The 18,235-nt window shown below is 55.0% G+C and overlaps 1 protein-coding gene across 1 annotated transcript; it reads right to left on the bottom strand.

Moving 5' to 3' along the window:
- Window positions 1–2,637: 2,637 nt before the first annotated feature.
- Window positions 2,638–17,105, bottom strand: BSG (basigin (Ok blood group)). The gene is made up of 9 exons (XM_082495250.1): window positions 17,004–17,105; window positions 11,897–12,244; window positions 10,145–10,301; window positions 8,254–8,342; window positions 7,600–7,727; window positions 7,104–7,377; window positions 4,737–4,761; window positions 4,319–4,389; window positions 2,638–3,731 (listed from the first exon to the last, which is right to left on the bottom strand). The coding sequence occupies exons 1-8, from the start codon at window positions 17,086–17,088 to the stop codon at window positions 4,332–4,334; spliced, it is 1,164 nt and encodes a 387-aa protein (XP_082351376.1). The 5' UTR covers window positions 17,089–17,105; the 3' UTR covers window positions 2,638–3,731; window positions 4,319–4,331.
- Window positions 17,106–18,235: the final 1,130 nt, after the last annotated feature.

Genomic DNA, 18,235 nt, shown 5'->3' with positions numbered 1-18,235 from the left:
GCCGCCGCCGAGGCCACCGGCGGCCGAGTGGCGCCCGCCGCCGCGGCGGGGGCGGGCAGGGGCGGGCCGGAGGCGGGCGTGGGGCGGGCGGCGGGGCCGGGCCGGGGACCGGGCGGCTCCGCAGCTCCCCCCGCTGGCACAGCCCTTGCCGGCGGGACCGGCGACCGGGGCCACCCCGCTCCGCCCGACGGCTCCAGTCTCTCCGAGGGGTGGCCCCGCGGCAGCGCAGCCCCCGGGGCCGGGCCGGGCCGGTCGCTCCCTCCGCGGGGCTCCGGAGCCCTCCGGCCCACCCGCCCCGCCGGGGAGGGAGCGCTTCGGGCGCTGCCCCGTGAAAAGCCCCTTCGCGTCCCTGCCCCGGGCCCCGCCGTCGGGGCGGCCCGAGCCTACCCCCGGGCCGGGGACCGACCCCGCAGCCCCGCCGGGTGCCAGAGGGGCTTCGTGCGGACGGGGAGGAGGTGGCTTCGCCCTCCCGCAGCCCCCGGGACCCGTCGCCCCCTTCGCCAGCCCGAGCCCAGACCCAGCGCGTCCCCTCGCCCCCACGGCTGAATCCCCCCGGCACCGAGCCGGGTGGGCGCGCGGGGGGTGGCAGGGACGGAGACGCAGGGCTGACACCCCCGGCAGGGGGCTCCTGCCCGTCCCCGGAATACCTCGGGCCAGCAGCCGGGCACCACCGAGAGGGACGCCCGCGCCTCCGCCAGACGCAGCCGGGGCCGATGCTCGGGGTGCCGGGAACGGGCCCGCTGGACCAGCACCTCCTCCGCCGCCCCAGGGACGGGCTCCTCCCGCTGTGGCTCCCGCGGGCTGCGGGGCGGCGGGGGGCACCGGAGCGAGGAGGCGGGTGATCCCCGAGCGCCCTCGAACGGGCGGACCGGGGGCAGAGCCGCGGCGGGAACACGGGTGTGCAGCCCGGGCTCCACCGGGCCCGGGGCAGGGCAAGAGCCGTCCCGGGTCCCGGTGCCGCACGGGAGGTGTGGCCGCAGCGGGTGGCACCATCTGCTGCCCACGGAGCAGAGACACAGCCGGACAGCGTGCATCCAGCTCCCACGGCCCGAGCCAGCCCCACTCCACGCCGGGGTGGGAGTGGGCAGCTGCAGCCCCTCCGCCGAGCCCCACGGGAGGGGACGCCCCAAAAACCACGCTCCAGGGCACAGCAGGCTCACTCCGCAACAAATCACCCCCCCAGCTTCACATTGCTGCCCACAAGCAACAGCCTGTCTCTCCAACCACTCCCCGAGCACAGCGCAGCCCCCCATCAGCCGGCCTCCAGCCCACGGAGGAGCCCCCCGTGAACCAACACCACCACTTAACCTGAGCAGGAGGCTGGAGTGAAGAAGCGAGGCAGCAGCTCAGGGCTCACCCCAAGGCGCGGGGAGGCAGAGGCCGAGTGGGATCCCCACAGACGGCGGTGCCCAGAGCACCCGATCTCTCTCTGGGACGCAGCGGGGCACCACGGCAGAGGACCGTTGGCACTACCCCTGCGCAGTGCTCGATGCAGCAGCACCTCGGCCCGCATGGCATGGCTCTGCCTCGGCTCCCTGTGGGAGCGGGCCCAGCAGAGAGCAGCACGATGCCACTCCATCCCCTCCCCGGGCTGTTTTTCCCCCTGTGTCCGCCCTGCCAAACAAAAGGCACAAGCAGTGCTTTGTGCTGCAGCCTGAGAGCCGGGTCAGGCAGGACCCATAATCCTCATCAAGGAAATTAAGCCATGCATTGATTTTTCACCAGGACAGCACCAGCGAGCACGAAGCCGGCTGTGAAAGCCTTGCATAACCCACTTACGTGCTGCAGAGCCACGCTGCCTGGTCAGCCCCAGGGCCGGCCCGGCTGATGACACACAGAGGCAGCAGAAACACTATGAAGAGGCACTGGGCCACCGCAGCTTCAGGCTGCTGGCACCACTGCCAGACCTGCCTGCCACCACACCGCAGCCAGCGGCTCTCTGGGCACAGCCCTGCAATCAGAGCCACACTCCCTAATTAGTCCTTCCCAGGCAGGGAGAAGTGTTTGGCTACAGGGTGAGGCTGCAGGGCCACAGCTCATCCACTCACCGGGAGCAGGGCAGGCAGGGCTCAGGCAGCTCCTCACCAGCCCACAGCCACCTCTGCCTTGCTCCAAGGACAGAAGCACTGGCAGCGGAAAGAGACCCCCCTGCCACATCCTCTGTTCTCTCCCCAGGCCCCACGCTGCACACAAAGGTCTCCCACCTTCCCTCTCCCCCACTAGGAAGAGCAGGGAGAAAGAAAAATAACTGCTTAGAGAAGCACGAGATGCAAAGCAGCAAATCCTGCGAGGACTCCTGTAGGCTGGTGCTGATCCTTACCCCCACGGCCACAAGACACTGAGGAACCATGCAGCAGGGAGAGGTGATGCCTGTCCCCCGACAGACAAGTGTGCCCCAGTGACCAGTGCTCCTCCAGGCTCTGCAGAGCAGGGAGCACCACTCATTTCCCTTTGCAGAGGCTTGAACACCTCTTGAGCTGCAAATACTTGGCGATTAGAGCACAGTCAGAGCTGGCACCAAACTGTGAGACACACTGTCGTGTTCTACAGCCAGAAATGAGTAAGCAGGTCAGACAACCCAGGTGTCCAGCCACTGGGGAAGAGACCAGAGTCCAAACAAAGGTGGAAAAAAAAAAAAAGAGAGAGGAATCATCTTTATTTGTGAAGTGTGTTAACAGAGTTCAATGCTACCCAGCAATAAAGTTATTAGACTCCACTGAGCATTTGTCTGCTCTCAGGCTCCTATGTCACGCAAACATCACAACGGCTCAAGCACAAGAACACATGCTGTTAAACTGCACCCCCCCCCCCCCAGCACCACAGCCCCCCCCGGCTCTGGCCCGATCCCGCACTGCAGCAACTTGAGAAGAGAGACACTAACCACCCATGAAATAAGTTAACAGCAATCGTTTATCCAGTGTCCAGCTCTGATGCTGGCTCCCAGCTGTCTAAGAGTAACTAAGCACAGCTCTGGAGGAGCTGGTGGGAATCTGCCAGATGGGGAACGGCACTGGGTGCAGGTCCGGGTGGTGTGGCACACGCCAAGGGACAAGCCCTTCCCTTGCTCCTCCCCAGGAGCTGCTCCAGCAGATGTGCCTGGTGGCCCTGGCCGAGTGGCTCACAGGACACATTCTGCTTCCACGCCAGGGAAAGGTGCAGCCTTGCTCCAGGTGATGCACTGGGAAAGACAGAGAACTGCCTTCCTAAACCCTCTAGGTCACATCGGGTCATCTCCAGGCGCAGTGTGTCCCTGACCCAGGCAGACCCCTGCTGGGAGCACGGGCCACGCCAGCCATGTCCAGCAGAGCAGCACACAAGGAACATCTCACTGCGTGTTCAGGTCTGTTATCCACAGCTCCGTCAGTGGTCTCAAACACCATGGGCGTTTCAGAACGGCCCTCCCCAAAACACCCTGCTCTTCCCAGAGGTGAGGAAGAACTAAACTGTACTCCCACCCACCCCCTCTGCATCAACATGAAGAAACCTAGGACAGAGACAGCCAGTGACCTAGACTACCAGAAAAAAAGGAATTTACATTTACAGGTAGAAAAACCCTCCCACAACTCTCTTTAAAAAAAAAAAAAGTGTATTTTAGATTCTACAACTTAAGTTTCTTTAGAAAGTGAAGTAACTGAATTGCAAGGACACACTAGAATATTTCATGGTGCTATTTTACCAAGAAATTAAAAGAAAACAAAGTTGTCCAGACGAGTTCTTCATCTACACATCACCTGGCAGGAGAGAAAGAAAAGCCAGTTAAATAACTCAGTTGTACCAGTAAGGCTGCGCTGTGCTAGAGGGGGTTGATGGAGCAGCACAGGAAAAAGGCTGCCCTTCAGTAAAGCTGTGGGTGAGGACTCATCTCCTGCTTGAAGCCAGTGCAGAAGTTATCAGGCAGTCCTGCCTTTCCCATGCTTTAGAGCTCCACACCAGAGTCCAACACCTTCTCCTCCCTCTCCCCTTGTCCCTCTGGGCAGAGGCCGACACACCACTGATCTCCACACACAGTCCCAGCAGCTTCAGCAGGTTCCTACCAGACTAACGGTCTGCACCTGAACTTCACAGCACCACATTCCCCCCACCTCCCCAGATCCCACAGTACAATGTCAAGCCAGAAGACCCTCTGCCTGCATGGATGCTTCTGCTTCTCCCAGAGACCTGATGCAGTTACTGCAGCTGGGCCAGACCCCCAAGCAGCTGATAAGGAGCTCCAGGTAGGTTACAGCTAGAGACAGACACCTCGGGCAGCTGTAGGAGCCCTTTGCAATGAGGAGGTGAAGAGCCCAGCACAGCAGCTTTTCTCAGGAATGCCACTCACCTGGCCCCTGCTCTTAGTTCGCATTTCTCTGGCGGACATTCTTGTCCTTGTGGTTCGTGGCATTGCTTTTCCTGGAAAGAGAAAAGGGGCAGTGAGGAAAGAAAAAGCACAAAGCCTCACCCTATGAGTGAGGCCTTACCCATGAATGTAATTCAGGTCTGAATAGATGGTCAAGACAAGGCAAGATGAGATTAGTTACCAGAACAGTGTCAGTTTGAGACACTGCTGCCGTGCTCGGTTATATATGGTTTACACAAAGGCCACATTAAATGAACCGTGGTGGGGGGAAAGTCTCCCGTCCAGCAAGCCAGTCTGTTATTCCCCCACCAGCTAGCTTTTATATTCAGAGCAGATTCTCTGGATGGATGTGACCCACCAGTACAAGTCTGGCTAAATAGGAAAAAGCAAAAGTACTTACAGTGGTGCAGAACCTCCATCATCATCTTCATTCAGGACAGCACAGAAAGAAAAGAAAGAATAGTGTCAGGGTATAAGAAGTAATCTCTGCCACCTCTTAAAACTCTGGGGAGTGCATTCCATACAGGTTACTGGATATACTGGATACTACTGCCTGCACAGGACCCAAACAGTCACCTCAACCACAGGGATCCTGTTTCACCAGGCCCTGGCAGAGCAGGAGACTACTTCTAACCAGAACACTGCCACCCCCTGCATGAGTTTTAAGCTGCTTCTTGTCTGAGCTTAGACAAGGCACAAACTTAGACATAAGCTCCTGTTACGCAGTCACTTCTGTTGGCACAGGGTAGGCTCGGCTCACAGGATCATCAAGTGCCACCACCCCCTCGCTAATCAGCAGCCATCAGGGCTGGCACCCCATTAACCCTCATGCACACCTGAGACTACCCGGGGAGGCCAAAGAAGGACAATTACACAGGGAAGCCTCTGGGCAGTCTCTGAAGCAGCACTGCTGACTGGTAATGTCTGTTTAGCATTTGCGCCCTGTGTATCCTCCGCATACCAGCCACCACCAGCATTTAAACCTGGAAAAGAGAGCCACAGATCCACCTGGCGAGACAGCAGAGCTGCCACTGATCTCCAGGCTGCTCTCACCCCTACAGGACCACCAGTTCAGATGGCTCCCAGATCCCAGCAAGTAAAGGGGAATCCAAACAGGATGTTTCAGGAATGAGGCTTTAAGCATTGGCAGCAGTACGCCCTTCTTCCTCCCCACACATTTTGTGAAATCAAAATAAGCACACTGCACACCACATTCTTGCTACACTGAGAGGCACAACTAAGAAAACATCTCTGCCAACACGTGCCAAGCCCCAGGGCCTTTCACCAGCTCCTTGCAACCTGCCCCCATCCAAGAGAAGGCTCCCCATCATCAAGCGAGAGGCCCTCGCGCTAAGCACTGGGACTGCCTTGGGCACCAACATCTGCACACAGCTGGTGAGAGGACAGATGCAGAAACACGGCTGGAACTATCTTCTACTTACCATTTGAGGTGGCGCCCAGCAGCAGAGAAGGGAAGAGCGGAAAGATAACACCAGCAAAGACATCACACCGTACACAAGCCAGACTCTCCCCATCCCAGGTAACAGGGAGCAGCCAGTTCACAATCACATACCGTGAGGAGCAGCATTTGTCTGAGCTGGCTCAGCAATGCTTTTCTGTTACCTCCTCTCAAGAGGGGCAAAGCTACAAAGACTTTTGGGGAGAGATAACCACTTTACACCAGGAAAGCGTAAAGCTGTGTATGTTTGTCAAACAGGTATGATGCTGTATCCTCATCCACAAGCACTTGGGAACCTGAGCTTAGCGCTCTGGCCAAGGAGCATCAGGACGCTTTAGCATACACGTCCTGTCTTCATCTGTCAAAGCATCTGCTACAGCTCTGGCAGGTCAGCACTCAACATGATCTGGACCAGACTAATGTCATCAGAAGCCAGATCACTCAACACACACAGGCTATAGTTTATTTCCTGGAAGCTGCAGCTACAATATCCTTAAGACAACATCTGCCTTCCAGCCAAGAGTGTCAGAGGGCAAAGCATCTGCTTGTAAAACTGCCTTGAGCAGAATTCCCCCAAGCCCTGTAGTCAGGGGAGGGATATTTACTTTTAGTCCCTCTGCTGTACCTCACACCACTCAGCCTACCTGATATGCTGTTCCCTAGCCCAGCAAGCAGGAAGGATACCAAGCATTTACACTTCATTGTTAACTGGATCAGATAAGGGAGGGGCGGTGGGGCTAACACAATGCAGATTCTTACTGATAAGGAAAGGGAGGAGCTGATATTTCCAGAACAGATTAAAGATAGCACTAGGCTTTGAGGAAGTCTCTGAGAGTCAGGATGTGTGGATATGAGGACCCAAAACAGACCCATGAACTGAAGCTGAACTAAGCTAATCCTGGTCTCACAGAGCTGCTGAGAGTTCCCGGATTTTGCAGCATCAGAAAAGCTCTACCACTTAGTCAGAAATCAGCTTCTCCAGAAGCAGAAGAACCCAGTCTTGCAGACACTTACTTGAAGGACTCAAGCTAAGTACAGAGGAACTGGTGAGGCAAAGGGTCAGGCTGACCTGCACTGAATCTTATCTCGCTCCAGATCCAAAGCAGTTTGCTGAAGGACTGTCAGAAACACTGCAATTACTTGCAACTTCACAGCTAAAGTAGTCTGGTAAACACTACCACGGTTTTACAAGAAGTGCTCTGAGAAGCAGCCCTCAAATGAATGCCCATCTGACAAAGAGAACATTTTGCCTACACCTTACAAGTTACTTGTTCTCCCCAGAAAGATTTAACCCCCGGCGCCTCTTACCATCAAGAACCTCATCTGGCTTCCTCCTCTTCTCATAGATGAAGATGATGGTAACAAGAACCAGGACTTCTGCCACAATACCCAGGAAGGGCCAGAGTGCTGCCAGGCGGCTGCGTACACGCAGGTTTACTGTAGCACCACCAAAGCCGTAAGAGTTGGTGGCATTGCAGTGGTAGTCACCTGCATCCTCCTCAATACTTAGTTTAAGAATGCGTAACTCTGTCTTGTTGCCACTGGACTTGATAATGTATCGACCAGAACCATTGATGATGGGCTGGAGGGAGGGAGAAAGAGAGACAGCTCTCAGGACAGTGCTGACATGAGGGGAGCTGCTCACTTACCATGCATGGTCCTACCACTACAGAAATCCTCCTTGCCATCGCACTGAGGAGGCTACTCTGAAATAGCTAATTCTGCTGGGATGAGGTCCTCCACCTCTTTGCTGGGAAGTAGGGTAGGCAGGAGGGAAGAGCGAGCACCAAACCACAGCACTTACCTCTTGACCATTTTTGTACCAGACCCAAGAACTGACAGGGGGGAAAGAGGGATTCTTGCAGGTCAGCACGCCTGTGTCCCCCTCATTCCCATGCTCAGACTTCTTGTATGGCATCACTTGGGGTGGAACTGCAGCAAGAGAAAAAGAAAACCAGACACCTCATTATAGAAAACAGGTAGATTTGTACTCCCTGCAGTCCACCTAGCCAGAACCAGACAAAGCTACCCATAAAGCTTGACTTTTATGGGAAAGAAATAACGCATTTAAGAAATGCGCTAGTGGGTTTATTCTCTTCACTTGCCCACTGTTTGGCATTTTCAGAGAGGAAAGCATGTCAAGCTGCTTCAAGAAACGCTCAGATTTGTCCACCAGGTATTAACCCTCTATCATTACTCTTGTGGGAACACATCCACAGCAGAAGGCTTATTTAATGCAAGGTCCAAGAGCTGACCCTACAGACACTTTAGCTGCCTGATAAAATGGAACTGCCTCACAGAGCAAGTCTGGTAGCACGTGCGTAGCATCCTGCAGCCTTATTAATAAGGGATAGAAACAGCTTTGCAAGAAGTTGAAAAGATACCAAAGCAAAGCATTCACAAGATCACAGCTTCCCCACTCCCCTCCTCAAACCCAGAAGCAAACATATGAAGTTACCTGAAATATTCACTTGTCCTTTTATCACTGGGCTTGTTTGGTAGACACATTCATAGACACCAGAGTGGTCTTCCATCTTCCCCTCGATTCTACCAAAAATCAGGATGTCAGATAAGCATTCAGCACAACTGACTTCTCCACAAACAGATACCAAACTCCAAACCCACGGAAACAGACATCTCTAATCATCAGCAATCTCCTCCATAGGCCACTTCTCCCATTGCAGTGCCAGTATTTACACTGCACCATGTACCTACAGTAACTCATCTCTCCACTCCTCTCCCCACACATAGAGGATGGCAGAAGAGGATTTCACGTACACCAAGTCTGACACAGGTCTGTCATGTCAGTGATCACTGACACCCTTGATCTTGTGCCTTGAATCCTGAACACCAGCAGCTTTCACCCCCTAACCCAAAGCACTCTTTCCATCAGGGCCTCTACAAAGGGAAAAAATGTAAGACCATCTATACTGCTAACAGTCAAGAAGAAAACCAGCACACCAGGACAACATTACACCATCACCAGGTGCAGTGCCATACGTACACTTCAGAAGCAGCCAACTCCGTGCTCTTCCCTCTTCCATACAGACCTCAAGCTTATTAATAAAGAATAATCACACCCCACTGAGCAAAGCCAACAGAATCTGAAGTGCAGCAAGAGAGTCCTCTAGTTAGCACAACCCAGGACATGGCCACACACATCACGTAAGGCATCAGCCCTGCAGTTCACCTCTAAAGGACATGGGCAAGGAGCTTTGGACAACAGATTCAGAGGAAGGCTATTCTTTCCATGCAGGAGAGCCCAATGAAACACATGGCAAAGCAGTGGCAAAGAAGCACCCAAGCTGGGCTACTCTGGATTGATCCAAGCGTAGGGAGAACTCTCCCATTTTCCTTTTTGTAAAGCTGCTGCAATGAGATTTAGTGGATTATGCTGCACTGCAACAAACATCTCATTCTGCAGCTTGGTAATACCCACTCAAGGGAAGGGGCAGGCAAAGTTTCAGTCCTGTGGCTGCACTGGGACAACGGGCTGTTTGTTAGTTCTGCTGTGCATGGCGCTTCCCACTTCCAAAAACCACTCAGCTAAGGAATTGAGGTCACGCGAGGGAGGCTGGGTTATAAATACTTTAATCCTTGTTCAGCTCCCTGTTGCTATGGGGAGACAGGCACGTCGGCACTGCCATACAAAAGGACATGATGCCTCTACAGCTGCTGGGTCACTGCCAGCCAGGCCTGACCGTAATCAAAAAGGAAAGCTCACTGCACTGTCACAATAAGGCTGGTATTCCCGCTTCTGCTCAGCTGCCCCCTGCAAACGGTTTCTGATCATTGACCATAACTTGCAGGCAGATTCCAGCTTGTTCTGTAAGAACGGTTGGACTTTGGACAGGTACATAAAACCTAAAGGCAACAGACACTGGAGTCTCTCGTTCCACACACAGCCTCTGGGGAGCAGGCAGCCGGTGTCCTGCGTGAGGCAGGGGTCCCTCAAAGCTCTGGGAAAACAGCTCTAGCATGCTGCTGTCAGTGCAGGCACAGGGCAGGCAGCAGCCCCTGCCACGTTGCACCTGACAAACCAACAGAGCCCAGCTGAATGCCTGCATGGAAACATAAAGCAGCACAACTACTCTTACTGAGACAGTATTTGCAGCATATAACTTTCCCTTCCTCCTTTTTGCCCCTTCATTCCCATACAGGAGAAAGCATTGGGCCTTACCAAAACTTTGTTTAGCTCATCTTATGTTCAAAAGTTTAAAAGCCTACATTCTCAGCGAGACTGCAAGCACTTGGCTTTGGGTTCAGCCGACAGGAAACAATAACAGCCTCTGGTAAAAAACCTGTCCCCTGTGTTCAGATTCTTATCTGACCTTGCCCACGACACTCACGTGTAACTGGTAAAAGCGCTTGACTCCACGTCCGCTTGAAGTGTCTTGTCCCCATGCATCCATTTGTGACCCTTGATGTCAGGGTAAGGCGTCGTCACATTACAGGTAAGGATCAGCTTGCCAGAAACAGCAGTTACGTGACCTTTGACATCTGGACCTGCATTTGTAAATAACTTGATTGAAGTTACCATGTGGTATTGCAGAGGTCACCTGCCTGCCCAAGAGCCTTCAGTGAAAAAACCACAACTCCTTGTCTCTATCACAGCTTTCACTTACCTTTGCAAACAGTTTCCTACCAGAACTGACGATACAAGCATAGGAGACACCCAAAAACCAGGCGACTAGGGTCTGGCTGCACCTAGCGATAACTGATGCTGACCCTGCAGCTGTTCCCACCACCAGCAGCATCGCTGCCATCTGCTCTGGGTAGTTTTGAGCCCCTGCTGTCCCTACAACGGGTGCAGCTCCAGCAGAGCTAAGTGCTCAATAAGCAATGGAAAAGGTCATACTGTGAAGGGCAGAGCACAGCTCTCTGCTTTTATGAGCCACTGGAGCACTCACTGTGTCAACACCTTCCAGCAACTGAACAGATTTAGACACCTCCAGGTAACATAACTGATGGCAGTCAAGACCCTCTGCTGTGAGGGGTGGCAAACAAGACCTTATGCAAGCAATACGTGCATCATCTGATGCAGCCCAAAAGATCATAGTTAGATTTACTCCAGGGTGAACACACAGAACCACAACTCCAAATGGTCCTGGCCTCCATGTGCCAAGCAGCAGTAAATTATGCAACATTAGATGACTCAGCCATTTCTACTTGGAGGAGGCAGTCTGAGAAAGCAGCTGCCATAAGCAGCACCATTACACAGCCCTGGTGGCACTTCAGTTCCTACCCTTCCTCCCCATCTCATCCTCTTGGAAGGAACGATTTTTGGACAGGGCTGACAGGCATTTTGCTTTTCTCCTCCTACCCAAATTCCACTGGAAGAAGGTTCTGCTGGACTTCTGTATTCCCTAGCACATTTGTGCTGAAAAGACTGCTATGCTGCTCTGCTAACTTCAGGATTCATGGCAAGACCTTAGCAGGATGTTAAATTCCCTCACACTGGCCCCGGTTTCTATTGCTCAAAGCAGCCGCCTGTTAGCTCCAGAGGTCGACTGCCAGCTCTGCAAGGAGAGGGAATCTGGTCACTTCCACAGGACAAGCAACTACATCACATTCAGTGTCGCACACAGACACGGCCATTTCAAAAATGGTTGCATCTCAGGAAACTCAAAGCAGGTTTTGTTCCCCACAGCTTGTATCACTAGCAAGAAAGCGAGCTTAAAGCACGACTGTTCACAGGAGCAGAAGCTGTACGAGCTGTAGGGAAGGGCTGGTTTGTCAGTGGTGGTTAGGGCAGAGTCTACCGCAGAATCAAGGCTCAATTCTGCAAGCCAGCACCGGGATTCGGAGGCACTCAGGAATAAGCAGTACGTTGCAGGTCTTTCGCTCCAGAAAAGGCACGGGATTGCTGAAGGGCGTTTTGGTTGGGAAGCCACAACCCTTTTTGAGCAGGGCCATTTCGGGTCAAGTCACGGGTGGTGGGGGAGATGACAGAGGGTGGGAGTCTCTCAGTTCTACAGCTGGGGTGGGAGGGTGAGGGGAGCTTTCGGGAGCCACAGGACATGGGTGCAGGGGTGAGCATGGCAGGAGACTCAAGACACCGGTGTCCGAGCAAGTGCCAAGGCCTCAGTGTGGCCACTCACGTTCGATGACAAAAACGTTCGCCTGGGAACGGATCCACTTGACTTTGGGGCTCTTCGACAAGTGGTTGCGGTCAGGGTCGTTGCTAGCCCGGCACTCATACATGCCCGAGTCGTCGCTTGTGAGGTTTGCGATGTAGATGGTACTGGTTGAGTGCAGGTTGTAGGTGGCGTTGATTTTGACACGGTCCTGCCGTGCACCATCCCAGAGCTGAGCATAGGTCTCATTTGGCTCGTTTCCCTCAAACCACCACTGGATCTCAGGGATAGGATTGCCAATCGCCTCGCAGTACAATTCGACGCTGTCCTGAGTCAGTCTCTTTTGAGACAGCGGTGACTTTATAAAACCAGCTATGAGTTGAAGAGGTATTAGTGCAAAGTGTTAGTGCAAAGCAAGAATTCACCCTCTACAAGCAAAAAAAAAAAATCAGCCACTGAGAAGAGGCCACACACAATCGTCAGATCAGTGTACTCTTCCCTCCCTCCCCTCCACGATCTCTGAACCCTGTCCAGCTGGGACAGGGCTGTTATTCTGAATTGTTGTTGGCTGGAGATGCAACACTTCCTCCGATTCTGCTGCATAACCAGAACATACAAAGCAGCATATAGTATTTGCCACTATGCAAACAAGAAACCCACAGCAGTCATGGCATGGCCCACCTTCTGCAAGGGACAGCGTTACAGCACAATGCTCATCGGGGCAGACCAAGAGCCTGCAACACTTCCCCATCACTCATCTGCTCTCCAAGCACCTTCAGTTCAGGATGAAGACAGCAACAGATTTCTATTGCAAGGGCTCATCCAGCCTCCACAGCCCCCCCCAGTTTTAGCATCCCCTGTGCTCTGGCAAGGTGCTCCACAGGTCTGCCAAAGCCCCCACGGCAGGTTGTGACGGAAGGCTGGCAGCAGCAGGGCAGCACAACCCCATTCGCGTGTCCCGCTGCCGGGACAGCAGCACCTTTGCCAGTGGCTGCGGACAGCAGCCCCAAGGCACAGACCGAGCCCCTGCTTAGTCAGCATTGGTAAGACAACAGTAATGGGAAAAGCGCTTCATTAATCCCCTCTCACCCCAAAGAGGAATGTGTCTGTTCCTCCCTGCTGCACATGCCCATGGTCAGCTGGCTGTAATTTGGAGCTGGCTGGGTTCTGGCCAGTCCCGGTTGCTGTGCAGGGACCGGAGGCTGTGGTGTGCTGCTCCACGTACCGTACCCTCTGCTGGTCTCATCTACCAGCCCTCGCTGCGCTGCAAGGGCTGCTCTCACACCCTTGTTTCATCACTCTGCTCACTACGATGCCCGGCAGGTACTTTTAAACACAATATTAAGATAACAGCTTTTTTGAGGGATGAATGCCTTGTAGTCTGCAAGATGTCACAAGCCAGGTGAGGAAATGTGTAACATTTGTTGTCATACAAACAGTGAAATCAGACTTTTCATCTCGGGCAAGGTAACCACGCAGAGCTAAATTACTAATAAACAGATTAAAAGCATGAGAAGCAGCTGCAGGCTAGAACTACCATATTTTTCAAACTGGTCTTGCAGCAAGAGGCCAGGGGGTTCCGCTTTCAAAAACAGAGTCCAAAGGTAGGTCCATGAGCTGCTGGACTGCAGAAAGCTGCGCTACCAAACACCTTTAGGCAACCAGCCAGGCACAGCACAGCCGCTGCCACCAGCAGTCCCCCAGCACAAACCGCCCCAGCCATGAGAAGGGAGAAGGGCAGAGCCCCAGGGGAGCCGCTCCTGGAGGGGCAGGAAGGGAGGCTGAGCAACAGCGCTTCAGGAAAAGACATCATCCATGGATCAAGGTTACTTACGTGACTCAACCTCAGTCAGATTTAAGGAGAACTAGTTAAACTTGCGACACGTCCTTCCTGCATACTGACTGTACTTCAGACGTGCCAACAGCGTGCTGACGGGGCACACCACGGCTGCTTCCAGGAAATCCATTCACTCGGTTATTAAGCACTTTAAATTCATGATTATATACAACCCTCCATATATGTACCATGACATACAGGCATAAAGGAGGTGGGTTTGGGAGCGCAGTTTGGGTTTTTTTTTTGTTGTTTGTTTTGGCTTTTTTTGTTTTGTTTTTTGAATTCCTGAAGATGTTTTAACATTAAATCCTATGACCATTTTTTCTGAGCCCAGAAACTAATCAGTTTTAGAAAACCAAGTTTGCCCAAACACAAGAAAGACAAGTCTGAAAGGTAAGTTTTCAGAGTTCTAAATAAATCAATTCCACATTTCTCTAAGGAAAAAATAGTTTTACAAACTAAAGCTTTAAAAGCCTGGAAGAATAAACATGTCTGGACAAGGAAGGAGAGATCCGACCCTCATCAGAGATAAGACACTTTTTGGAAAAGGCTGATACTGAAAACCGAGGCACCTTAAAGCAGAGGTCTGAAAGTAACTTGGGGCTAAAACACCTCTGTGCTATTTCATACACCAACCACAGTACTGCTGGTTACATTCAGAAATGAATTGTTCAACAGCACTTTTACAAAGGTTTCAAGGTTTCCAAGTGACTCTGGATGACAGAATTGTACCAGAAACACCAAAATGATGATCTTGAACTGATTTTAAAACAGTGGGAGGTGATGTGGTCCCAAAAGATGTATGGGGGAATCAGCTGTAAGGAACTTTCTCATACACTGAGTTTCACTTCTAGAACTGACCTGTGTGCCAAATTGTTTTTTTGTTTGTTTTGTTGTTGTTGGTTTTTTTTTGTTTGGCTGGTTTTTTTTTTTTACACCACAGGCCTGTGATTAAACACTCCCAACCACCTAATTGTGAAGTCATGGAACTGACTACAGCACTTGTAGAAGCCTGTCCCATCTTAACTACAGCCTTATGTAAAATGGGAGCTAGTAAAGATCAAGGGTTTTTTCACAGATACAAGGTGATTATTGTATGCTGACAAAATAAGCTGTTGCAAGGTTATTTGCTATGAGTTAGAGCGCACTTCATGCAGTTCAGACAGGCTAAAAAGCTTCAGCAAGCCGTAACAACAGCAACTACCATTTGCACTCACATGGGATTAATATCTCCTCTCCTCCCAACACAAAGCAGACTCAGGCAATCAAAATCCCGGGCACTCAAGGCTGGGGAAAGCACCTGCCGAGTCCAGGGAGACATGAGCACAGCCACCATCAACCTACTGGAATTGATCAGAGCTGCTCAAACGTTTGCCAAATGGTGACGGGCTGCAGGTCGAAACCAGCTCACAAAAACAAGACATTCTTCACAGAACTGAGCTGGACACATCGCTTGGGCGCAGCACGCTATCCGATCAAGCTGGACAGTGGTGAAGGCAGGCAAGACCAGATAACGTTCTCCCGAGTCACCTTCAAACTAAAAACAACCTCTCCCTGAGCAGAGGGAGGAGGAGTCCTCGTGGTATAAACAGTGCCTGCACTCAGGGCGGCTGAGCCTGGCAGAAGCCTGCTCCGTCCTGCAGGTTACACTCTCCTCCCTGCCGTGACCTTTGCTTCTTGGCCTCAGAAGGGGATATATGAGGCTCTGACACTTTCTGCCATTTCCACCGATAGCTATAAAATCTACTCTCCACTTAAGTTTCGCATAACCAGGCAGTCCCTACACAACCAGGCCAAAGGCTTTCAGTCAGGACATCCCCCTCGAGGGCACAGAGCCCAAGTGCACCCCTACCTACACTTCAGCCACTTGGTCTGCGTGGTGAGCCATCAAAAGTGGGGATGCTGCAGATAAAAAGGACTGTCTCTCAGGGAGTCTGCTCCATAAACCCAAATATAAACACTGTTAAGAGGTAAAACCCCTTACCCTCCAGCCCCCCACTCTGCTTACTGGAAGAATCTGCACCATTACACACAGAGCCCAAGCGCCCCGCAGCCAGGCAGGAGACGTGGTTACACATCCGGGGGCCTGCGGAGCAGCTCTTCCTCCCGAGGCTTTTCAGACCAAGGACAGAAACAGCCTTCTCCACACCTCAATCCCGTCGATCCCTTAGGGAGGAGATTGCTCAGAGCAGCAGAGGGAGGGGGCAGCAGACGACATGGGCAGCTCCAGGTTAGTTTATGAAACGCACGTTCCACCCTAGTTGTGAAGTTTAGGAGAAGGCTCTCTCCTGCCCTCCTGCTCTGCAGTATAAAAATCCAATTCTGCTGCAAGAAAATACTGGACCAGACAATTCTGTTACTACCTCTGGATTTTTCAAAGTCCTTCCACTCTTTTCCTTCAGTCTTTGGGTTTGGCTCGACTACACTGAAGTAAGCCTGGCTCTGCAAACAGACTATGAATTTTTTAGTACCCGATATGCTGAACAGCCAGAAGCAGCAGCCTATCACTCGCAATGAAACGAAGCCTTTACCATCAGCACCTCCTGCAGCAGGCTCTGAATCAGAGATTCCAGAGTCCTCCGGGGAAAAAAAAAAAACAAACCGCTGTGTTCAGCAGGGCAGCCTGCTCACCTGTGGCTCAGAACACACCGACGGGACGGGCTCCTCTAGCGCAAGAAGCCAGAAAATGAAACGCCGAAGCAACAGCACAGGGCAAATCCCGGCGGGTTTGCGGTCGTGAGATTTTTTAAAAAGTAGGGGCTGCCGCCATTCGCAGGCGCCGCATCCAACTCCCACACCACAAGTGGCCGCAGCCCAAGAGCGGGCACCGCTTCCTCATTAGGGGATTAACAACTTAAGCATCATGTGAATATCTTTAAGGTTTTAAAGCCCGGAGATCCGTTACTCCTCGTAACGCCAGCTCGCCGCGCCGCGGGGCCGGCGGACCACCCGCCGGAGCCCGGGGACCGCCCGAGGGGCGGCCCCCGGGCTCCGGCGGGTGGTCCGCCGGCCCCGCGGCGCGGACACGGAGCCCAGCACAGCCGCCCACCCCCCACCCCGGCTCAGAGCCCCGCCAGTTTGGGGTAGCCCCAGGTCGGCCCCACCCGCCAAGCGACGTGCCTCGCCGCAGGTCTCCCGCTCCGCCGCCCGCCCGCCCCTCCCTCGCACCGGGCCTACCTCAGGGCCCCGCCGGGCCGCCTCTCCTCAGGCCTCCCCCCGGCCTCAAACCACCCCGAGACCACCCCACACCCCCACCCCCGCCAACTCCCCGCGCAACCCCGCACGATCCCGTACTTGTCCCCGCCACACCGGCGACCATCCCACCGAGGAGGAGGAGCAGCACCACGAGGCCGCGCGGCCCCACCGCGCCTGCCGCCATCTCCGCCCGCGCGCCGCGCCGCGCGCCGCGCCGCCCGCTATAAGAGCGCCGCGCAGGGTCACGGAGGCGGGGGGCCGAGGTCGGGGAGGGACGCTGCCTCTCGACCAATCGCGAAGGGCTTCGCCAGGATGGCCCGCCCACCCAGCCCGGCATGACCAATCAGAGGGAAGGGATGACAGAGAACCCTCCTCCTCCCTCCTGGTCCCCTGCGGGGAGAGCCGGTTCGGGCCGGTCCCGCCGCGGCCACGCCCACCAGGCGAGAGGACAGCCAATGGGGAGGCGCAGCGGGGACCAACGGCCGGGGCGGTGCCGTTTCTGCACGCGCGAGGGAAGCGGGGCGGGGGGGGGGGGAGACCGGGCGGGAGGTGGCGGTACCGGGGAGGGGGGGGCGGCTGCCCCGCTGCCGCCGCCCGGCTCCGGGTCGGTGGGGAGGCGGCCGGTAGTTCGGGAGTGGGGCCGGCCTGGGGGCGGCGGGGTGCACCGCGGTGCGGAGGGTAAAAATACACGGGCGAGAGCTCCCAGCCCCGCCAGGGCGAGGGGCGGCGTGGCCGTCACGGGGCTGCTGGGGGGCTGCGCCCCCCTCCCGCGCTTCCCCCGCGGCCCTTCGGGGCGGACCGAGGGCCGGGACCCGGGGGAGCCTGCGGGGGGGTCTCCGGCATACCGGGGGTCCCCAGGCAGGGCCGGGAGCCGCCTCGCCGCCCCCGTGGCTGTGCCGGAGGCGGTGGCAGTCGGGGTGAGCCGGGGCCGCGTCCCCGCAGCGGGACACGTGGGAAGGGAACCGGGCGGCGCTTCCTCGGCCCGGGGAGCGCGGCGGAGACAATGGTCCCCGCAGACAACAGCGGGGCCGCTGCCAAGACAAACCGACAGCGCTGCGCACCGGGGACACGGCCGGCTGCACGGGGCCCGGTCCGCAGCCGCCCTCGGCGGGGGGCCCCGGGCCTGGTCAGGTACCCCGGAGCGCGGGGGGTACGCTCGGCAGAGGAGGGGCTCTCCGTGAGGCCGGGGGGACACGGGGCCTCCGCTCCCCCGGCCAGCCCGGCTGGGGACCCTGATAAGCCCGAGGGCTGCGGCAGGTGGCAACCGAGGCCCCGGTTGCTGGGGCGAAGGGGCCTCCGTGAGGCAGCGGCTCCGTCCCCCACTCCTCCCG

This window comes from Vanellus vanellus (genome assembly GCF_965231255.1).
Source record: "Vanellus vanellus genome assembly, chromosome: 25".
Taxonomy (NCBI): domain Eukaryota; kingdom Metazoa; phylum Chordata; class Aves; order Charadriiformes; family Charadriidae; genus Vanellus; species Vanellus vanellus.
Note: the sequence above shows the minus strand (reverse complement) of the source record. Positions and strands in the feature narration are given on the sequence as shown.